Here is a 23,626-nt window from a genome sequence, read left to right on the forward strand (position 1 = left end):
ACCCAGTATGGATTGCTTCTCATGATGAAGGCTGTTCTCACCAGCCTCCTTTAGGTGAAGAAATCTACAGGGCCTGCTTGAGCCGGTGTAATGGTGTAAAACACTAGCAAGAATAAACTGTACCATACGTTTACAACCAAATGTTCGGATACATTGATATGATGGGCATTGTTACACAGAGTTTGAGGAGGAACCTTGCTCTTTGGAAACCCCAAGCTTTAAGGCCCACAAGACATCACGGCGGTTGGTTCTTAAGGTACACTTCAGTACTAACTCTTTCAGACCCCTGTACGATACCTGCTTTATTCCTCATTATTAATAGATGTAATTACCTACATGAATATATGCTATCTCCTCAAGTCTCTGACTTCAAAATTCAGGCAGTCTCGAGGTTTCAGTTTGCTTTCAGAACATGTTATCTTCAGACTTGGAAGATTTGTGGTTTTCTAGGTGGAAGACTTGTTGTTTATTTACTTCCTGGCATCTGAATACTTTTGGTCCTCTTTGGTATTAAGTTTCTGATTGGATTCCTTCCCAATCGTTCAGTTTCTTGATGATTAACCGGTAATGGGATCAGGTTCCTGGGCTTCATTTGTAGGAACCTGTTGGCAATGCAGACAATGTGCAATCTCTGCTGATCCTCGCACAGCCTTAGACTATACTTCTTTCATTCAGATCCATGATCCATACTTGCTGTCTGGTACTAAATATAACCTTCATGCTTCACGATAACACCTACTGTCGTGTGCAGCTGTTGCACCCGATAGAACTGCTCCTTGTTATATATGTCTTAATAGTCCTGTAGGTTTTAATGTGGAGTCAACATCTTTGGAAGGATGGGGAATGGCTTTCTGCCCATCAGCATCACCAATAGTGCTAGACTATATCAGAATGGGATGGATTTCTAATCTGTGGTGTCATACAGAAGCTAATATTCTTCTTCAACAGTGACTTAATGTCCTGACCACAGTCTTGGCTTTATCACTCGATTGTGCACTAACTCAATTGCATATTCAAACCCAGAAATGGCTGAAAATTGACTGCCTCACTCATTAGCAAACTTTGGTTGGTTGTAGGAAATAACCACATAGGATTCCGAGGATTGTAAATATCTCACATAAGGCTCGGATAACTACACTGGTAGTTGTGCTGTGTGACTTCCTGACCTCTCACCATTTAGAGAAATGATCAATGACATCTTACACAAACAAATTGATCTGTACCAAATGTTCCTAGACCAGTGACTCTCTCAGCAGGTCTTTCAATCAGTGATGATGTCTTCAATGTCCTTGGAGATGCCAGACCACTACATCACTGACCAAGCTCTGGATCTGCACTTGGTGGTCCCCAAGTCTCCCTGGACCTAGCTTCCCCTGAAGTGAAACTGGAATGAGCAATCGTTTCCCCATACAATTGTACATGTCCTCATTGTGATCCATGCTCAAGATGCTTTCATGGCCAAGCCACTGGCCCTTCAGAGAGGAGAAAGTGAGTGCTCCTGATGAAGGGCTTATGCCGGAAACGGTGACTGAGACAAGTCTGAATGATCATTTGGTGAAACAAAATCTCTTAAATGGAGTTATGAACAGAAAAAGGAATCTTGATTGTTTATCCAATGACAGCTGCAGAATCCACTATTTGCATTGCATTTTCACAAAAACTCTACTTTCAGATATTTTAGTTAATAACTGGACATTGACTGGACATAGGATGTTGTTTTTCCTGCCACTGTATTGATAAACTGTGAAAGGCTAACACAAATTCCAATCGCACCATTCAGACTCTGACGTAGTGGGTACCTGAGCATTACTCAGTTTGGTTTTGTGGCAAGGGAAATTGTAGCCATTGTGGTCATTCCTGCATGTTTTGTCTCGACTTGCTTCATTAATGAATATGAAAACTTCCTGTGTGTGTAGCGACATAATGAGTTAGCATCAATTTTCAGTATAATGCTGTATGCAGTATTCAGCTTCCCTAACTCTGGAAATGAATGAGGGTATTCCAGTTCAGGGGAGTCCCTTATCCTCTAGTGTTTAGTATCATCCACCTATTGGGTAAGACTGAGGTAAAATCATGGCTTCCTACTCAAGATTGAGAACTTTTGGGCTGCGTAGTGGCTCAATGATTCGGTAGCATTGTGGCTTAGTGGTTAACACTGTTGCCTTACAGCACCAGGGACACAGGTTTGATTCCAGCCTTTGGTGCCGTTTGCCCATTCTCCCGGTGTCTGTGTGGGTTTCCTCCAGGTGCTCCGATTTCTTCCCAAAATCCAAAGATGTGCAGGTTAGATGAATTGGCCAGGCTAAATCGCCCATACTGTTCAGGGATGTGTAGGTTAGGTGCATTAGTCAGGGGTAAAAGTAGAGTAATAGGGTAGGGGAATGGGTCTGAGGCGGTTACTCTTCAGAGGGTTGGTGTGGACTTTTTTGGCCAAATGGCCTGTTTCCACACTGTAGGGATTCTATGAATTCTTGATTATGGGAAAGGTACTTGTAGCAATCTCAAGTGCTATGTTGGCTCCTGATATTGTTTACTTAATCATTGTAGATGCTTTAAACACTTTCTAATCTTCGGGTCATCGCGACCCTTCAGATCTTGTCTCCTGATTTCATTTAGCTTAATTTTGGCTAGCCTGGAAAATCCTAGGTTGATACCTACACGTTGACTCATGTTACAACACAACCAAATGAGATCAGCCTCCCTATCCCTGTGTTGACAACACAGTAAATTGAAATGCTCAATGACTTTCAGAACTGCCCCAATGGTTCCTCCCCAGACTTCTAAAATAACTAATACAGTACTAGACATTGTGAATAACCAATACCGTTTGTAGCTTAAGAAAAATGATTAACAATGTATTATTAATACAGTAGCTTTAGCAGAGCAAAATTAAACAACAGGGTAATTAATGTCAATGATTTAAACCCAATCTTCTTTGATTCTTGCCCTCACTCACATGCTGACAGACAAACAACCATAGTTAAGAGATAAACTGAAAGGGAAAATAAATGAGATCTAACTGGCCAGTTGGTTAAGTTGATTCCATGATCCATAGAATCATAGGTACATAGGATTGTATCTGGTTTCTGATGGCACCAGTCAATGTAAATAGCTACCAATAGGTTCTGAGGAATGTTCATTGAATTATTATAACTGAGATTCTATTCACTGGAGTTCCAATAAGTTGGTAACAGGAGGAATTCCAGAGAACAATCAATCCTACAACTATAGTAGCCAAACTCTTTCTGACTTTAACACAGTTCAAACGCCTGTTCAAATTTCTTTTCCTATATTTATTTTGAATGTTCTCTTGGTACTAACCTCCCAATGATGCCCTGTTACCATTCAAGCATCTGCCATTATTTGAGCATAATACCTCTTCAGAGTCAAAATGTATATACAGTACTCAAGAATCCACCTTTAATTGACTTCCAGGGCTGGCCTCATAAATAGATATCAGTTTGTTTGTTCTCCTCTTCTTTTTAAAACAAGCTGTTGCTCACAATCCAAAAGTTACTTTCAGCTCCCACCTCACAGTTCACAGCTCCAAACCAAAAATGATAAAAGAAACAATGAAGATCACAATTCTCACTATTTGATATTGGCTGCAATATTGTAAAATTCTTGAGTTGACCATTGTCATAAATAAATTTGCCAAAAGGCAGAGTCTGGATCATAGAATCATGGATCATCTGTTTTCCCGAAGAAGCCTTTAGGTATTTCTTCTGTTGTAAGCAATTCTACATCATTAACATCTTTTTTGTAGATAGCTATTTGATTTCATATTTTGTTGAAACTGTGTCTCCCTCCTCAATGTTGACAAGGACTTTTAATGTCTGGTGGCTGTGTTAGCCGCTGTCTTGTTTGCTCAGATGCCTTGTTTTTTTTTTAATTTTATTAAACAAATTACAAAAAGTTTACAACAAACAGTTACATTTACAGCTGCATACAAGAGACAGCAATTTTACAAGGGAGAGGAGCAGCAAAGCCAGGCCCCAAACCCTATCGTTCAAACAGTTTACAGAGACTTGAGGACAAACCTCAAATCCCAGTTTTCAGATGCCTTGTTTGTGGTCTTGCATTATTAGAATTAAATAAGCTCCCTTGAGCTCCTGTTCCAATGTTGATCTTATCCTCTTAGGACTGGTCTTAGTTACTTCCAGACATTTGCTTTACTCAACATTTGAACAGCTTTCTCTATAGACAGGCCTTCTTTGGATATAATAAATCTGACAAGACTCATCAGCAATTTGCACAGCAATCCTGTCTCAAATTAATTCTGACTTGAAGTGGCCACAGTCTAATTCTTTATGCTAATCTGTTGTGATCATTAATTAAATAATCTATAGATTTCCCTCGATGTGGAACTCTTCTGTTAAATCTTGTTCTTTGTAGAATTGTATTAATTCCAAGAATGAAGTGATTGTCAATGACTTCAGTAGCTCTTCAATGTTTCTGCTGTTTCCTTAACCCTTTGGCAAGATATTATATTGTCAGCTGTGCTTTCGATTGTGTGCAGAAGTGCATTAGTTCAATTAACTTGATTTAGCGTCGAATTTAACATGCTGCCTTTCCAGCCTGAGTTACTACTATCAAGTTTCTCCTGATCCACCAAAGATTTAGAGTCTTTGGAATAAGTTTTCTTACTTCTGAACTGAGGGAGAATCAATTGTAACTAGCTGTCCTGTTGCAGCACATCTCTTACCAGTTCTGAAATGCTTTTACCTTTCGTTGGAGGTTTACCCAAGGGATTCATCCTATAGAGATTTTGTTTCTAAATTTTCAGTTCTTCCCTGCTGTTTACTGCTTTGTATTAGTGGGCAACTTAAACCTAATGCTGGATATGCCTTATCATTGCTCACCATATGTTGAATGAGCAGTCAAATCCAATCCACATCACTGCCATTCAGAATGCTGTTATGTCCTTCATAGTTTCATAGAATCCCTACTGTGTGGAAGGAGGCCATTCAGTTCATTGAGTCCACACCCTCCAGAGAGTAACACACCAGGCACCCCCATCCTCCCAGTAACCCTGCATTTCGCTTGGCCAGTCAACCTAGCTTACACATCCCTGGACACTATGGGTAATTTAGCATGGCCAGTTCACCTAATGTGCACATCTTTGGACTGTGGGAGGAAACCATGGCACCTAGAAGGAACCCACACAGACACGGGGAGAACATGCAAACTCCACACAGACAGTCACCGAGGAGGAATCGAACTGAGGTTCATGGAGCTGTAAGGCAGCAGTGCTAACCACTGAGCCACCCCATTCTGAGGCTGTTGAGGATCGCTGTTGCAGTCCTTTTTGTGTAGATATCTAAAGATTGGAGTTGACTGTCAATCATCAACAATTAGTGCATTGTCCCTGACCTCGCCTTTACCCATCAGTGACCAATAGCCAAACAATCCTATCTACCCATAAATATTTGTTTTCCCCTTGAATTTGTATTCTTGTGAATTGTCTGAATGAGTGCAGGGCAAAAAGCTTTGAAAAAAATGTTTTTGTTTTCAGTAGTACTGTAGAGAGCTACAGGCCTGATTTTCCTAGTGTAGTGAGGTAATCCACTTTCTAGTCTAACTAGGATGGTCTATTACAAAGAATAAGATCTAGTTTATTGCATGTTAGGATCTAGTTACATTGGAATGGTAGGCATTCTTACAAACATTTTGAGGAAGACTTGGATGTTAAGTCTCACTCCTTGGAACTCCGAAGTGGTTCTGCCCACAAGTCCATATGACATTATCATCATGGATGGTGCTTATGGTATGCCTCAGTATTAACCCTTTCAATTCCTTTCAGACCCAAATGCAGCAAGGCCTACATTTTTTATCACACAACAATGACCTTCATGTTGCAAAGCTCAAAGTTCATAAGGAGGGTTGATATTATTCCATGTGGACAAGGAGAATACTGAGATACAGGCTATTGGACTAGATGGGATTGAGGTGCATAAGGAGGAGGTGTTAGCAATTCTGGAAAGTGTAAAAATAGATAAGTCACCTGGGCCAGATGGGATTTATTCTAGGATTCTCTGAGAAGAAGGAAGGAGATTGCCGAGCCATTGGTTTTGATCTTTAGTGTCGTCATTGTCTGCAGGAATAGTGCTGGAAGATTGGAGGATAGCAAATGTTGTTTCCATGTTTAAGAAGGGAAGTAGAGACAACCCTGGAAATTATATATCTGTTTTGGGTCCACTGTTGTTTGTCATTTATATAAATGACCTGGACATAGACATGGAAGGGTGGGTTAGTAAATTTGCAGATGACACTAAGGTTGGTGGAATTGTGGACACTGCTGAAGGATGTTGCAGGTTACAGAGAGACATAGATAAGCTGCAGAGCTGGACTGAGAGATGACAAATGGAGTTTAATGCAGAAAGGTGTTAGTTGATTCACTTTGGAAGGAGCAACAGGAATAAAGAGTACCTGGCTGAGGGTAAGATTCTTGGTAGTGTAGATAAGCAGAGATCTCAGTGCCTAGGTAAATTGATCCTTGAAAGTTGCCACCCAAGTTGATAGCTGAAAATGTGTTGCTGGAAAAGTGCAGCAGGGCAGGCAGCATCCAAGGAGCAGGAGAATCGACATTTTGGGCATGAGCCCTTCTTCTGCAGCTGTAATGAAAGATTTATTTTAATCAACTCTCAGAACAGAGTGTAGCTGAGTCTGTCGTACAGTCTCAGTTCATAAATGGATGACAACTTTTATTTTGAATTGAGGCACACTTAAAAGTTTATTCTGTCTTGAAAGTAATTACATTTCAATGAAAAGACATTAGCTTTGTTTTCTTTCTTGTGCCATATCCAGAGACTTATAGCACTCTTTGTTCTCACATAATTGCTGCTGTCACAGAGTGAGATAATGTCGCTGTCAAATTCTCTGTTGTGCAAAGCTGTTATACAGTTGCCCTTCAATTAGTTATCTAAATATCTACCCCAAGGCTTTGGCGTATTTGATCGAAGGTCCCTCCTGCTGACCATGATGTGAGTTTTACCTTTTAGCTGATGCACAATGTTTAGGTTATGTGGTATTGAAGGATACAACAGACATAACTTCCAACTCTTTGTTATATATCATTATTGCATTCGCAGGCAAGAACTGGGCTAGTATTAAGTTATTCAGTTGCAATACACTTGCATTAACATACCATGCTTCCAATGATCCTCAGTAGGATGCCCTCTGTGCATACTATTAGATTAGATTAGATTAGATTAGATTAGATTACGTACAGTGTGGAAACAGGCCCTTTGGCCCAACAAGTCCACACCGCCCCGCCGAAGCGCAACCCACCCATACCCCTACATTTACCCCTTACCTAACACTACGGGCAATTTAGCATGGCCAATTCACCTGACTTGCACATCTTTGGACTGTGGGAGGAAACCGGAGCACCCGGAGGAAACCCACGCAGACACGGGGAGAATGTGCAAACTCCACACAGTCAGTCGCCTGAGGTGGGAATTGAACCCGGGTCTCTGGCGCTGTGAGGCAGCAGTGCTAACCACTGTGCCACCGTGCCACCCAAATACTATATTAGTGATAATATTATGTGTATGTCTTTTGAAGGTATACTGACAGTGAGACATAACACAACAAGCCCTTGCCTTTACCTTCGCTTGGTGGTTATGATCTTTCATTTTTAGTCTGCAGCTATCACAATTCAATTAAAGTTTGGCTAGATCAATATGAAGATGCAATTTGAAGACTATCTTGAGTGAAAGAAAGAGGAAATGCGTTGCCTAGTTAACTGTGAAAAGTAATTAGAACATTATATCAAACGCACATAAACTCGGGTAATATGCTTAAAAAGAGGCTATCTATGCAGACAGGGTGAGGAAGTTACAGTTTAAATTCTTTAGAGTCCTTGAGCTATGAGAGTGAAATGTGAGTCCTAATGGATTAGCTGTTTCTTCAGGAGTGGTAATTAATGTAGATAATCTCGATTTCTCAGAAAACAAAAGGTTTCTAATATTAAGAAAGAAAGAGAATAGCTTTCCTTGCTGTTATCAGTTCATGTTATATCTACTCTCTTTCCTATTTATTTCTGCTCAAAGGCAGATGTTGATAAACCATACCTTTGTAATCCTTATGTTATTGCTTCATTCCAGGGTGGGTAGGTACAGGTCAGCTTCCGTGGGCAGTTACTGTGTAAGTGAGGATTAAACTAGAAATACAAATTTCTTGATGCTTCAATGAGCCACAGTGTTTCTTGATTAAAATGGTAATTCCAAGGCAGCTAGTTTCATATACTCCAGGGTTAGCTGGGCTGGTCAAGCGATCACAGCCATGTTGGGTCAGTGGTATCCTACTTTTTAAATCTGAAACTTAAACTAAAAATGATTTAAAATCGATGATGAAAACGTAGCAGTCTATATAAAAATGTTTCATTGTAAGACCCACTGCAATCCAGTCTTCAGGCTACAAATGTATTTCTTACATAAAATATCATTCTTACAATAACTTATGGGGAGTGTCATAAACCAAGGGATCTGATTTGGATAGGGGAATAAATCAGGAATGTAAAGCCAAGCTGACCACTATTATAACGTGGTGTATTTAAACAGAGGGTCTATCAAAAACAAGAGTTGTGTAATTCAAGCACTGCAGTGTGAATTTGGGAGAGCATCGTGAGATCATAACTCATTCTAAATCCACATCCATTTGCGCAAAGTTAACATAAAGACCATGATGCCTCACCCAAGTCCTCTGGGTTAAAATCAGGATTTCAAAGCTTACTGATGCTCTGTAAAGTAACTTGGTCTTTTTGTTTCAGGGAGATTTGGCACTGGGCCTTGGTGTAGGCTTACCGTTGTGTGTGCTGGTGATAGGACTGTTCGCTGCCAGCATTTTCATTATTCTAAAAAGGAGAAACCAGGTAAAAGTTGAATCTTAACTTCATTGAAGTTTAGAAGATTGAGTGGGAATCTTAATGAAATGTACAAACTTGACAGGATAGACACTGAGGAGATATATTCTCTCCTGGGTGAAGTTAGAGACTCAGGCGCTCAAAATAAGGGATTTCCTATTTGAGATGGAGATGAGGAGGAATTTCTTCTTTTAAAATATTATTGTTCCTTGGAATTCTCTTCCCCAGGGAATCCCTGTGGAGATTGGGTCATGGACTATATTCAAGGCTGAGTTCGACAGATTTTTGATTGATGTGGGAGAAAGGGTTATTCAGGAGTATAGAACATAGAACAATACAGCACAGAACAGGCCCTTCGGCCCACGATGTTGTGCCGAACATTTGTCCTAGCTTAAGCACCCATCCATGTACCTATCCAATTGCCGCTTAAAGGTCACCAATGATTCTGACTCTACCACTCCCACAGGCAGCGCATTCCATGCCCCCACCACTCTCTGGGTAAAGAACCCACCCCTGACATCTCCCCTATACCTTCCACCCTTCACCTTAAATTTATGTCCCCTTGTAACATTCTGTTGCACCCGGGGGAAAAAATTTCTGACTGTCTACTCTATCTATTCCTCTGATCATCTTATAAACCTCTATCAAGTCACCCCTCATCCTTCGCCGTTCCAACGAGAAAAGGCCTAGCACTCTCAACCTATCCTCGTACGACCTATTCTCCATTCCAGGCAACATCCTGGTAAATCTTCTCTGCACCCTCTCCAAAGCTTCCACATCTTTCCTAAAGTGAGGTGACCAGAACTGCACACAGTACTCCAAATGTGGCCTAACCAAAGTCCTGTACAGTTGCAACATCACCTCACGACTCTTGAATTCAATCCCTCTGCTAATGAACGCTAATACACCATAGGCCTTCTTACAAGCTCTATCCACCTGAGTGGCAACTTTCAAAGATCTATGAACATAGACTCCAAGATCCCTCTGCTCCTCTACCTTACTAAGAACCCTACCGTTAACCCTGTATTCCGCATTCTTATTTGTCCTTCCAAAATGGACAACCTCACACTTGACAGGGTTGAACTCCATCTGCCACTCCTCAGCCCAGCTCTGCATCATATCTAAGTCCCTTTGCAGCTGGCAACAGCCCTCCTCACTATCCACAACTCCACCAATCTTTGTATCATCTGCAAATTTACTGACCCACCCTTCGACTCCCTCATCCAAATCATTAATAAAAATTACAAACAGCAGAGGACCCAGAACTGATCCCTGCGGAACTCCATTTGTAAAAGTCGTGTAAATCCTGGCCTTATTGCATGGTGAAGAATGTTTGAGAGACCAAATGCCCTTACTTCCAATATTCTTTGTGGGCAATAAGAGACTGAGCTGTTTTTGGGGTGAGAGGCCAACCCTGGCCCTGATCGCAGCACGCCTCCCCCAGACCATTCAGAGTGAAGAGTGACTGAGGTCACTTGGGGTCTCACTCAACAGGTCGTTAAGTGACTGGGTAGTCCTAATTTACAACATTGTGAATCACTTCTTAAAATAATAAGAGTCAAAGCATCTCTTGAGATTCACAGGAAATCAGCAGGAGATAGAATTGCGAGTGAAATTAATATCGATTTAATAGTACATGCAAGAATCCTTTCAGAGCCCCACTGGAAAATACAAGCTCATTAAAGTTCTGGTCTCAGAGAATCACAAAATTGTTCTGGTACATCATGGCTACACTGGCAATTTGAGAAGCTTGAAACTGATTGAACTGTTGCTCAAAACATTGGCTCTTTAACATCCCTTTTCCTATCTGGCTATATGTCAGAGTCCAGGTTTCAAGTAGTAAGTCATTGAATTAACTTGATCAATAACATTATAACTTCTCAAACCTAATCCTGATTCCATATTAGCAGAACTGTAGGCCAGATTATTGAAGTTCAGGCAGTTACCGGAAGAAGACGGAATGCTGTTCTCCTCAGGCCATTGAACCCTCTATGTTCTTGGACTCAATATCCCTCACAAACTCCATGCAAATCAATCAAGAAAGTAGCTTTTTGAATTGAAGGTGTAATCATGTATCTGCTCATTATACTCTAGGAAAGTACATAACTCCAATAAAGTTGCCGCACTCCTCTCACTGCCCTGCAGAGTGAGATAGAAGATCTATCTGTGAAGAAGCAGTTATTCTGTCTATTAGTTAAAGCTTGGGTTAGCAAAGGAAATCAGTTGTTAGTTTTCCAGTCAGCTTAAAGACTGTCCCTGTCGATTTTCTGTTGAGCAACTCCTGAACCCCATCTAAAACCATAAACTTTTAACACTTTGACCCACTTGTAACCTTTTCATTCCCATTAATATTTTATAAACTTTTAGGAACTTCTCTCCATTAACTCCAATCATGGTTGAAGTGTCCTAGTTTCACCATTTGTGCTGCATTACCCAAAGTTTTGGGTAATGCAGCATTACCCTGAAGAAGGGCTTTTGCCCGAAACGTCGATTCTCCTGTTCCCTGGATGCTGCCTGACCTGCTGCGCTTTTCCAGCAACACATTTCCAGCTCTGATCTCCAGCATCTGCAGACCTCACTTTTTCCTGTGGGTTTGCAGGGTACTGTTGAAGGAGCATTGGTGAATTGCTGCGCAATGGTGAGGGATTGGAATGAGGGGTTAGTTTGGAATTGATACAGAACTGTAGAGAGAGAGTAGGACAGTGGAAATAGAATTGAAATTGATTTAGGGCTGTGGGGAGATAGCAGGGCAGTAGAGTTAGATTAGGATTGATACAGGGCTATGGGGAGAGAATGGGAGAGTGGAGGTGGAATTGGGATTGATACAGGCCTGTGTGGAGAGGGCAGAGAAGTGGAATTGCTTGGGATTTAATTAACAATGAGTTGATACAGATTCCTTCTGCTGAACTCTCTTTGCATGTTGTAATTGTAAGTGCAGATCAGACTTGTAAATGATTTTGGACAAAGGAAGAATTTCCATTTCTGCCACATGAAGGTCACATGTAAATGAACCTGTTTCCATGGGGTTGAAGAGTACATCTGATCAGGTCCCGTGGATTTATTCACCTTTATGCATTTTTTGACGTCCAGTCCGTCCTCCTCTGTAATATGGACATTTTTCAAGATGTCGCTATTTATTTCCCCATGTTCTATATTTTCCATATCATTCTCCATAATAAACACTCATGTAAAATACGCGTTTAGTATCTCCCCCATCTTCTGCGATTCCTTGGCTGCTTTGAGGATCTTTAAGGGACCCTATTCTCTCCCTCGTTACCCTTTTGTCCTTAATGTATTTGTAGAATCCCTTTGGATTCTCCTTAACCACACACCCCCATTTGCCAAAGCTACCTCATATCCCCTTTATGCCCTTCCCTCTTAAGTATACGAAGATTGGTGGAGTTGTGGATAGTGAGGGAGGGCTGTTGTCAACTGCAAAGGGACTTAGATATGATGCAGAGCTGGGCTGAGGAGTGGCAGATGGAGTTCAACCCTGTCAAGTGTGAGGTTGTCCATTTTGGAAGGACAAATAAGAATGCGGAATACAGGGTTAATGGTAGGGTTCTTAGTAAGGTGGAGGAGCAGAGGGATCTTGGGGTCAATGTTCATAGATCTTTGAAAGTTGCCACTCAGGTGGATAGAGCTTGTAAGAAGGCCTATGGTGTATTAGCGTTCATTAGCAGAGGGATTGAATTCAAGAGTCGTGAGGTGATGTTGCAGCTGTACAGGACCTTGATAAGGGCACATTTGGAGTACTGTGTGCAGTTCTGGTCGCCTCACTTCAGGAAAGATGTGGAAGCTTTGGAGAGTGTGCAGAGGAGATTTACCAGGATGTTGCCTGGAATGGAGAGGAAGTCGTACGAGGATAGGTTGAGAGTGCTAGGCCTTTTCTCATTGGAACGGCGAAGGATGAGGGGTGACTTGATAGAGGTTTATAAGATGATCAGGGAAATAGATAGAGTAGACAGTCAGAAACTTATTCCCCCCGGTACAACAGAATTTTACAAGGGGACATAAATCTAAGGTGAAGGGTGGAAGGTATAGGGGGATGTCAGGGGTAGGTTCTTTACCCAGAGAGTAGTGGGGGCATGGAATGCGCTGCCTGTGGGAGTGGCAGAGTCAGAATCATTGGTGACCTTTAAGTGGCAATTGGATAGGTACATGGATAGGTGCTTAAGCTAGGACAAATGTTCGGCACAACATCGTGGGCCGAAGGGCCTGTTCTGTGCTGTATTGTTCTATGTTCTATGTTCTATACTCCTACTGCCTTTTCCCAACTGTACCAGTCTCAGATTGATCTCTTTTCTCACTATCCCTCTGGAAAGAGATTCGTCTGAGACTAGTACTGTTAGGAACAAAGGGGAGTCAAATAATCAAGGAGGAGAAAGTGAGGACTGCAGATGCTGGAGATCAGAGCTGAAAATGTGTTGCTGGAAAAGCGCAGCAGGTCAGGCAGCATCCAGGGAACAGGAGAATCGACGTTTCGGGCATAAGCCCTTCTTCAGCCTCATTCCTGAAGAAGGGCTTATGCCCGAAACGTCGATTCTCCTGTTCCCTGGATGCTGCCTGACCTGCTGCGCTTTTCCAGCAACACATTTTCAGCTCAGTCAAATAATCAAGACATGCAGGAACTAAGCAGAGAATATGGTAGAACTGATAAATTAAACTGCATTTATTTCAATACAAGAGACCTAACAGGAAGGCAGATGAACTTAGGGCATGGTTGGGAACATGGGACAGAGATATAATAGCAATTATAGACATGACTCAGAGGATGGGCAGGACTGGCAACTTAACGTTCCAGGTTATAGATGTGATTGAGACATTTAAGAGAGCATTAGATTTTAACCTGGATAGAAATGGAATGCTATTGTAAGGGGAAAAGGTAGGAGATTGACATTGGGCAATGATGCTGGCTTGAAGACCCAGTACAGACATGACGGGCAGAATGGCCTCCTTCTGCACCGAAACAATTTTGTGATTCTGTGAATTTCACTTGATTGCTGTTGGAGAGAGAGAGACCCCCAGAGCTGACAGATCTTAAGCAGCACTACACCACACTCATTTTGATCTCTGTGGTTTGCCCAAGTTCAGAGCCGATTGCATGTGACCTCCCTCAACATCCGAACAAAGGAGAAGAGTGGGCCCTTCAGTCCTTCAAGCCTGCTCCACCATTCAATTCAATTTGGGTGGCATGGTGGCTTAGTGGTTAGCACTGCTGCCTCACAGCACAAGGGTCCTGGGTTTGATTCCCGCCTGTCTGTGCGGAGTTTGCACATTCTCCCTGTGTCTGCGTGGGTTTCCTCCAGGTGCTCTGGTTTCCTCCCACAATCCAAAGATGTGCAGGTTAGGTGAATTGGCCATGTGTTAGTCAGGGATAAATATGGGGTAGGGGAATGGGTTTGGGTGGGTTTTTCTTCGGAGGGGCAGTGTGGACTTGTTGGGCCAAAGGGCCTGTTTCCACACTGTAGGGAATCTAATCTGATTTTAACTTCGACCCTACATTCCTGCATATCACCCGAGAATCATTCAACCCCTTTGTCATTGAAAGATTCCACATCCATTGTCTTTTTATGGAGGGAATTCCAAAGGCTCACAACCCTCTGAGAGAAACACAGAAGCTTCTTCATCTTTGTTTTAAATGGGTGAACTCTTACTTTTTTCTAAAATTCTTTGTTTTGAAGATGTGCCCAATACTGTCCCGTGCTGATGTGCCAACCCACTGGCGTTTGAAACAGCAGAATGAAATAAGTTTCCCGTTTTCACAGCCCTGCTCCTGTCCTCATCTCAAACCAGAATGATTCTGAACACTCTCGCCCTGGCACTCAGTGTCTCTCAGACTTGTGGATAAAAAGGTCTCTCTAACCTCTGTTTGTCTGTGACTTTGGTTGTTTTCCTTTCTATTATATTGCAACTTCCTACTTTTATTTCAAACCCTGTAATCTAACTTGTACTATTCCTGATCCCCAAGCCATAGGTGCATATAACACTGTCTTGAACGTGCCACATTTGAGGTGTTGTGGTGTTTATGTCACGAGATGAGTAATTCAAAGGCTCAGCAAATTCGCCAGGGTTCAAATCACATCACGGCAAAAGATGCAATGTAAATTCAATCAATAAAATCTGAGACTAAAAGCCAGTCTGAGTAATGGAGACTTTGAAACTATCATCCATTATTTTAATAACCAATCAGGTTTAGTATTATCCTTTGAGGCGATACATGGTCTCTGAACAATGTGGATGTCTTTTGAAATCACCAACAGTATCACTCAGTATCTTAGAAATGGACAAAGCCTTACCAATGACGCTCCCATCCAGTGAAAGAATAAATAAAAACAGTAGAATCATGGACTGGTGCATCACAAATGGAGGCCATTCAGCCCATTGAGCCCATGCTAGCTGCCTGCAGGAGTAATTTTAGGACCTCTGGCAACGTCAACACCATGTCCACACAACAGCCCTTGCCATCACCCACAGATCTAGCATAAACAACACAACTCAAACACATCATTCAAGAACAGCAATGAAGATGGGAATTGGTGCAAAACTCAAATTCCCGTTTTCGTTCCTGTATTTGCTGAGATTGTCAATAGATTGTTCTTTACAAACAATGGTTGTCCCCCTTTGTGAACTATTAGTTCACTAATAAGTCTAACTGAATCCTTTGTTTTCCCCAAATACTTCCCAAACAACAGTTCCTCTTCAGGTGAAACATTGGATTCTGCCAGGTTTGAACAGGAAGGTCAATTTCTGTTACCTCTCTCTAACATAGAGATCAGTGGAAAGTGACGAGGAGCAGGAACTCCAGTTGACCTCACTCCCCAACCCCCGGCCCCCCCCCCCCCCCCCCACACCCCATCCTCTCTCTTCTCTCCCTCTCTCTGACCCAATGACCACTGGACAGTGATCAGGAGCAGGATCTCTGACTGATTTCCTCCCTCTCCCTCCCTAACTCAGGAATCATTGGACAGTGATCAGGAGCAGGATCCTTGGCTGATCTCAATCTGGAGCAGGAACCCTGGCTGATTACCTCCCTCTCTCTCTCTCTCTGACCCAACAATCACTGGACAGTGATCAGGAGCAGGAACCCATCCCACACTGGGCAGAATAACACCCATTACAGAGTGGACGGTATAACTCCCATCCCACACCGGGCAGTATAACTCCCATCCCACACTGGGGAGTATAACTCCCATCCCACACTATACAGTATAACTCCCATCCCACAGTGGACAGTATAACTCTCATCCCACACCAGGCAGTATAACTCCCATCCCACACCGGGCAGTATAACTCCCATCCCACACCGGGCAGTATAACTCCCATCCCACACCGGGCAGTATAACTCCCATCCCACACTGGGCAGTATAACCCCATCTCACACCGGGCAGTATAACTCCCACCCATACTGTGCATTATAAGCCCCATCCCACACTTGGCAGTATAACTCCCATTCCATACCGGACAGTATAACCCCCATCCCACACAGGACAGTATGACTCCCATCCCACATTGAACAGTATTACTCCCATCCCACACTGGACATTGTAAATCCATCCCACACCGGGTAGTATAACCCACTTCCCACATTGGGTATTATAACATCCCCCCGCCCCATACTGGACATTGTAACTCCCATCCCACACTGGACAGTATAACTCCCATCCCACACCGGGCAGTATAACTCCCATCCCACACTGGACAGTATAACTCCCATCCCACACCAAACAGTATAACATCCATCACAGACTGGATAGTTTAATACCCATCCCACACCAGGCAGTACAACTCTCATCCACCACTGTGCAATATAACACCCATCCACATTGGTCAGTATAACTCCCATCCACATTGCACAGTATAACTCCCATTCCACACTGGACTGTGTAACACCCATCGCACACCGGGCAGTATAACTCCCATCCCACACTGGGCAGTATAACTCCCATCCCACACCGGATAGTATAACTCCCATCCCACACCGGGCAGTATAACTCCCATCCCACACCGGGCAGTATAACTCCCATTCCACACTGGGGAGTATAACTCCCATCCCACACTGGACAGTAATAACTCCCATCCCACGCCGGGCAGTGTAACTCCCATCCCACACCGGATAGTATAACCCCCATCCCACACCGGGCAGTATAACTCCCATCCCATACTGTGCATTATAAGCCCCATCCCACACTTGGCAGTATAACTCCCATTCCATACCGGACAGTATAACCCCCATCCCACACAGGACAGTATGACTCCCATCCCACATTGAACAGTATAACCCCCATCCCACACTGGACATTGTAAATCCATCCCACACCGGGTAGTATAACCCACTTCCCACATTGGGTATTATAACATCCCCCCGCCCCATACTGGACATTGTAACTCCCATCCCACACTGGACAGTATAACTCCCATCCCACACCGGGCAGTATAACTCCCATCCCACACTGGACAGTATAACTCCCATCCCACACCAAACAGTATAACATCCATCACAGACTGGATAGTTTAATACCCATCCCACACCAGGCAGTACAACTCTCATCCACCACTGTGCAATATAACACCCATCCACATTGGTCAGTATAACTCCCATCCACATTGCACAGTATAACTCCCATTCCACACTGGACTGTGTAACACCCATCGCACACCGGGCAGTATAACTCCCATCCCACACTGGGCAGTATAACTCCCATCCCACACCGGATAGTATAACTCCCATCCCACACTGGGGAGTATAACTCCCATCCCACACCGGGCAGTATAACTCCCATCCCACACCGGGCAGTATAACTCCCATCCCACACCGGGCAGTATAACTCCCATCCCATACTGGGGAGTATAACTCCCATCCCACACTGGACAGTAATAACTCCCATCCCACACCGGGCAGTGTAACTCCCATCCCACACCGGATAGTATAACCCCCATCCCACACCGGGCAGTATAACTCCCATCCCACACCGGGCAGTATAACCCCCATCCCACACTGGACAGTAATAACTCCCATCCCACACCGGACAGTATAATTCCCATCCCACACCGGGCAGTATAACTCCCATCCCACACCGGGCAGTATAACCCCCATCTCACACTGGACAGTATAACTCCCATCCCACACCGGGCAGTATAACTCCCATCCTACACCGGACAGTATAACTCCCATCCCACACCAGGCAGTATAACTCCCATCCCACACCGGGCAGTATAAATCCCGTCCCACACTGGACAGTATAACCCCCATCGCACACCAGGCAGTATAACTCCCATCCCACACCGGACAGTATAACTCCCATCCTACACCGGGCAATATAACTCCCATCCTACACCGGGCAGTATAACTCCCATCCCGCACCGGGCAGTATAACCCCCATCCCACACCGGGCAGTATAACTCCCATCCCACACCAGGCAGTATAACTCCCATCCCACACCGGACAGTATAACTCCCATCCCACACCGGACAGTATAACTCCCATCCCACACCGGGCAGTATAACTCCCATCCCACACTGGGCAGTATAACTCCCATCCCACACCAGGCAGTATAACTCCCATCCCACACCAGGCAGTATAACTCCCATCCCACACTGGACACTATAACTCCCATCCCACACCAGGCAGTATAACTCCCATCCCATACTGGACAGTATAACTCCCATCCCACACCAGGCAGTATAACTCCCATCCCACACTGGACAGTATAAGTCCCATCCCACACTGGGCAGTATAACTCCCATCCCACACTGTACAGTATAACTCCCATCCCACACTGGGCAGTATAACTCCCATCCCACACTGGGCAGTATAACTCCCATCGCACACTGTACAGTATAACTCCCATCCCACACTGTACAGTATAACTCCCATCCCACACTGGGCAGTATAACTCCCATCCCACACTGTACAGTATAACTCCCATCCCACACTGGGCAGTATAACTCCCATCCCACCTTGGGCAGTATAACCCCCATCCCACACTGGACAGTATAACTCCCATCGCACACTGGGCAGTAAAGCTCCCATCCCCCACCTTTTCGTGTAACTCCCATCCCACTCAGGACGGTATAACCCCCATCCCACACTTGGCAGTATAAATCCCATTCCATACCGGACAGTATAACCCCCATCCCACACCGGGCAGTATAACTCCCATCCTATACTGTGCATTATAAGCCCCATCCCACACAGGACAGTATGACTCCCATCCCACATTGAACAGTATTACTCCCATCCCACACTGGACATTGTAAATCCATCCCACACCGGGTAGTATAACCCACTTCCCACATTGGGTATTATAACATCCCCCCGCCCCATACTGGACGTTGTAACTCCCATCCCACACTGGACAGTATAACTCCCATCCCACACCAAACAGTATAACATCCATCACAGACTGGATAGTTTAATACCCATCCCACACCAGGCAGTACAACGCTCATCCACCACTGTGCAATATAACACCCATCCACATTGGTCAGTATAACTCCCATCCACATTGCACAGTATAACTCCCATTCCACACTGGATAGTATAACTCCCATCCCACACCGGATAGTATAACCCCCATCCCACACTGGGCAGTATAACCCCATCCCACACCAGGCAGTATAACTGCCATCCCACAGTGGACAGTATATGTCCCATCCCACGCAGGACAGTAGAACACCCATCCCACACTGGGCAGTGTATCTCCCATCCCACACAGAACAGTATAACTCCCATCCCACACCGGGCAGTATAACTCCCATCCCACACAGGGCAGTATTATTCCTATCCCACACGGGGCAGTATAACTCCCATCCCACACTGGACAGTAGAAGTCCCATTCCACATCAGACAGTATAACTCCCATCCAACATCGGGCAGCAAAACCCCATCCCACACTGGACAGTACAATACCCATTGGGCAGTATAATTCCCATCCCACACTGGATAGTATAACTCCTATCCCATACTGGGCAGTATAACTCCTATCCCATACTGGGCAGTATAACTCCAAACCCACACTGGGCAGTTCAACACCCATTCCACACTGGTCAATGTAACTCCCATCCCACTCCGGACAATAATAACCCCCATCCCACACCGGGTAGTATAATTCCCATCCCACACCGGGTAGTATAACTCCCATCCCACACCAAACAATATAACCCCCATCCCACACCGGACAGTATAACTCCCATCCCACACCGGGCAGTATAACTCCCATCCCACACTGGACAGTATCACTCCCATCCCACACCAGGCAGTATAACTCCCATCCCACACCGGGCAGTATAGCTCCCATCCGACACCGGGCAGTATAACTCCCATCCCACACCGGGCAGTATAACTCCCATCCCACACTGGACAGTATAACCCCCATCCCACACCAGGCAGTATAATTCCCATCCCACACCAAACAATATAACCCCCATCCCACACCGGACAGTATAACTCGCATCCCACACCGGGCAGTATAACTCCCATCCCACACCAAACAATATAACCCCCATCCCACACCGGACAGTATAACTCGCATCCCACACCGGGCAGTATAACTCCCATCCAACACTGGACAGTATCACTCCCATCCCACACCAGGCAGTATAACTCCCATCCCACACCGGGCAGTATAGCTCCCATCCCACACCGGGCAGTATAACTTCCATCCCACACCGGGCAGTATAACTCCCATCCCACACTGGACAGTATAACCCCCATCCCACACCAGGCAGTATAATTCCCATCCCACACCGGGCAGTATAATTCCCATCCCACACCGGGCAGTATAACTCCCATCCCACACCGGGCAGTATAACTCCCATCCCACACCGGGCAGTATAACTCCCATCCCACACCGGGCAGTATAACCCCCATCCCACACCGGGCATTATAACCCCCATCCCACACCGGACAATATAACCCCATCCCACACCGGACAGTATAACCCCCATCCCACACCGGGCAGTATAACTCCCATCCCACACCGAGCAGTATCAATCCCATCCCACACCAGGCAGTATCACTCCCATCCCACACCGGACAGTATAACTCCCATCCCACACCAGGCAGTATAACTCCGATCCCACACCAGGCAGTATAACTCCGATCCCACACCGGACATTATAACTCCCATCCTACACCGGGCAGTATAACTCCCATCCCACACCGGGCAGTATAACTCCCATCCCACAGCGGGCAGTATAACTCCCATCCCACACCAGGCAGTATCACTCCCATCCCACACCGGACAGTATAACTCCCATCCCACACCGGGCAGTATAACTCCCATCCCACACCGGGCAGTATAACTCCCATCCCACACCGGGTAGTATAACTCCCATCCCACACTGGGCAGTATAACTCCCATCCCACACTGGGCAGTATAACCCCCATCCCACACACCGGGCAGTATAACTCCCATCCCACACTGTACAGTATAACCCCCATCCCACACCGGGCAGTATAACTCCCATCCCACACTGTACAGTATAACTCCCATCCCACACCGGGCAGTATAACTCCCATCCCACACTGTACAGTATAACTCCCATCCCACACTGGACAGTATAACCCCCATCCCACACTGGACAGTATAACCCCCATCCCACACCAGGCAGTATAACTCCCATCCCACACCGGATGGTATAACTCCCATCCCACACCAGGCAGTATAACTCCCATCCCACACCGGGCAGTATCACCCCCATCGCACACCGGACAGTATAACTCCCATCCCACACCGGACAGTATAACTCCCATCCCACACCGGGCAGTATAACCCCCATCCCACACCGGGCAGTATAACTCCCATCCCACACCGGGCAGTATAATTCCCATCCCACACTGGACAGTATAACTCCCATCCCACACCGGGCAGTATAACTCCCATCCCACACCGGGCAGCAAAACCCCATCCCACACTGGACAGTACAATACCCATTGGGCAGTATAATTCCCATCCCACACTGGATAGTATAACTCCTATCCCATACTGGGCAGTAAAACTCCTATCCCATACTGGGCAGTATAACTCCAAACCCACACTGGGCAGTTCAACACCCATTCCACACTGGTCAATGTAACTCCCATCCCACTCCGGACAATAATAACCCCCATCCCACACCGGGTAGTATAATTCCCATCCCACACCGGGTAGTATAACTCCCATCCCACACCAAACAATATAACCCCCATCCCACACCGGACAGTATAACTCCCATCCCACACCGGGCAGTATAACTCCCATCCCACACTGGACAGTATCACTCCCATCCCACACCAGGCAGTATAACTCCCATCCCACACCGGGCAGTATAGCTCCCATCCCACACCGGGCAGTATAACTCCCATCCCACACCGGGCAGTATAACTCCCATCCCACACCGGACAGTATAACCCCCATCCCACACCAGGCAGTATAATTCCCATCCCACACCGGGCAGTATAACTCCCATCCCACACCGGGCAGTATAACTCCCATCCCACACCAAACAATATAACCCCCATCCCACACCGGACAGTATAACTCCCATCCCACACCGGGCAGTATAACTCCCATCCCACACCGGACAGTATCACTCCCATCCCACACCAGGCAGTATAACTCCCATCCCACACCGGGCAGTATAGCTCCCATCCCACACCGGGCAGTATAACTCCCATCCCACACCGGGCAGTATAACTCCCATCCCACACTGGACAGTATAACCCCCATCCCACACCAGGCAGTATAATTCCCATCCCACACCGGGCAGTATAACTCCCATCCCACACCGGGCAGTATAACTCCCATCCCACACCGGGCAGTATAACTCCCATCCCACACCGGGCAGTATAACCCCCATCCCACACCGGGCAGTATAACCCCCATCCCACACCGGACAATATAACCCCATCCCACACCGGACAGTATAACCCCCATCCCACACCGGGCAGTATAACTCCCATCCCACACCAGGCAGTATAACTCCGATCCCACACCAGGCAGTATAACTCCGATCCCACACCGGACATTATAACTCCCATCCCACACCGGGCAGTATAACTCCCATCCCACACCGGGCAGTATAACTCCCATCCCACACCGGGCAGTATAACTCCCATCCCACACCAGGCAGTATCACTCCCATCCCACACCGGACAGTATAACTCCCATCCCACACCGGGCAGTATAACTCCCATCCCACACCGGGCAGTATAACTCCCATCCCACACCGGGTAGTATAACTCCCATCCCACACTGGGCAGTATAACTCCCATCCCACACTGGGCAGTATAACCCCCATCCCACACACCGGGCAGTATAACTCCCATCCCACACTGTACAGTATAACCCCCATCCCACACCGGGCAGTATAACTCCCATCCCACACTGTACAGTATAACTCCCATCCCACACCGGGCAGTATAACTCCCATCCCACACTGTACAGTATAACTCCCATCCCACACTGGACAGTATAACCCCCATCCCACACTGGACAGTATAACCCCCATCCCACACCAGGCAGTATAACTCCCATCCCACACCGGATGGTATAACTCCCATCCCACACCAGGCAGTATAACTCCCATCCCACACCGGGCAGTATCACCCCCATCGCACACCGGACAGTATAACTCCCATCCCACACCGGACAGTATAACTCCCATCCCACACCGGGCAGTATAACCCCCATCCCACACCGGGCAGTATAACTCCCATCCCACACCGGGCAGTATAATTCCCATCCCACACTGGACAGTATAACTCCCATCCCACAC

The 23,626-nt window shown here is 45.6% G+C and overlaps 1 protein-coding gene across 7 annotated transcripts in view; it reads left to right on the top strand.

Moving 5' to 3' along the window:
- LOC122541693 (uncharacterized) overlaps window positions 1-23,626 on the top strand; it is a 189,366-nt gene that overhangs the window by 20,164 nt on the left and 145,576 nt on the right. For 5 of the 7 annotated variants that reach the window (XM_087982307.1, XM_087982308.1, XM_087982309.1 and 2 more), the window contains exon 6: window positions 8,774-8,875. The exons of the other annotated variants lie outside the window; for them this stretch is intronic. In XM_087982307.1, the coding sequence (XP_087838433.1) occupies window positions 8,774-8,875 (102 nt within the window). The remainder of the gene's footprint in view (window positions 1-8,773; window positions 8,876-23,626) is intronic. 7 annotated transcript variants of the gene reach the window in all.

Source organism: Chiloscyllium plagiosum, unplaced genomic scaffold (genome assembly GCF_037043375.1).
Source record: "Chiloscyllium plagiosum isolate Xiang-an unplaced genomic scaffold, Cpla_swu_hap1 HiC_scaffold_43, whole genome shotgun sequence".
NCBI lineage: Eukaryota > Metazoa > Chordata > Chondrichthyes > Orectolobiformes > Hemiscylliidae > Chiloscyllium > Chiloscyllium plagiosum.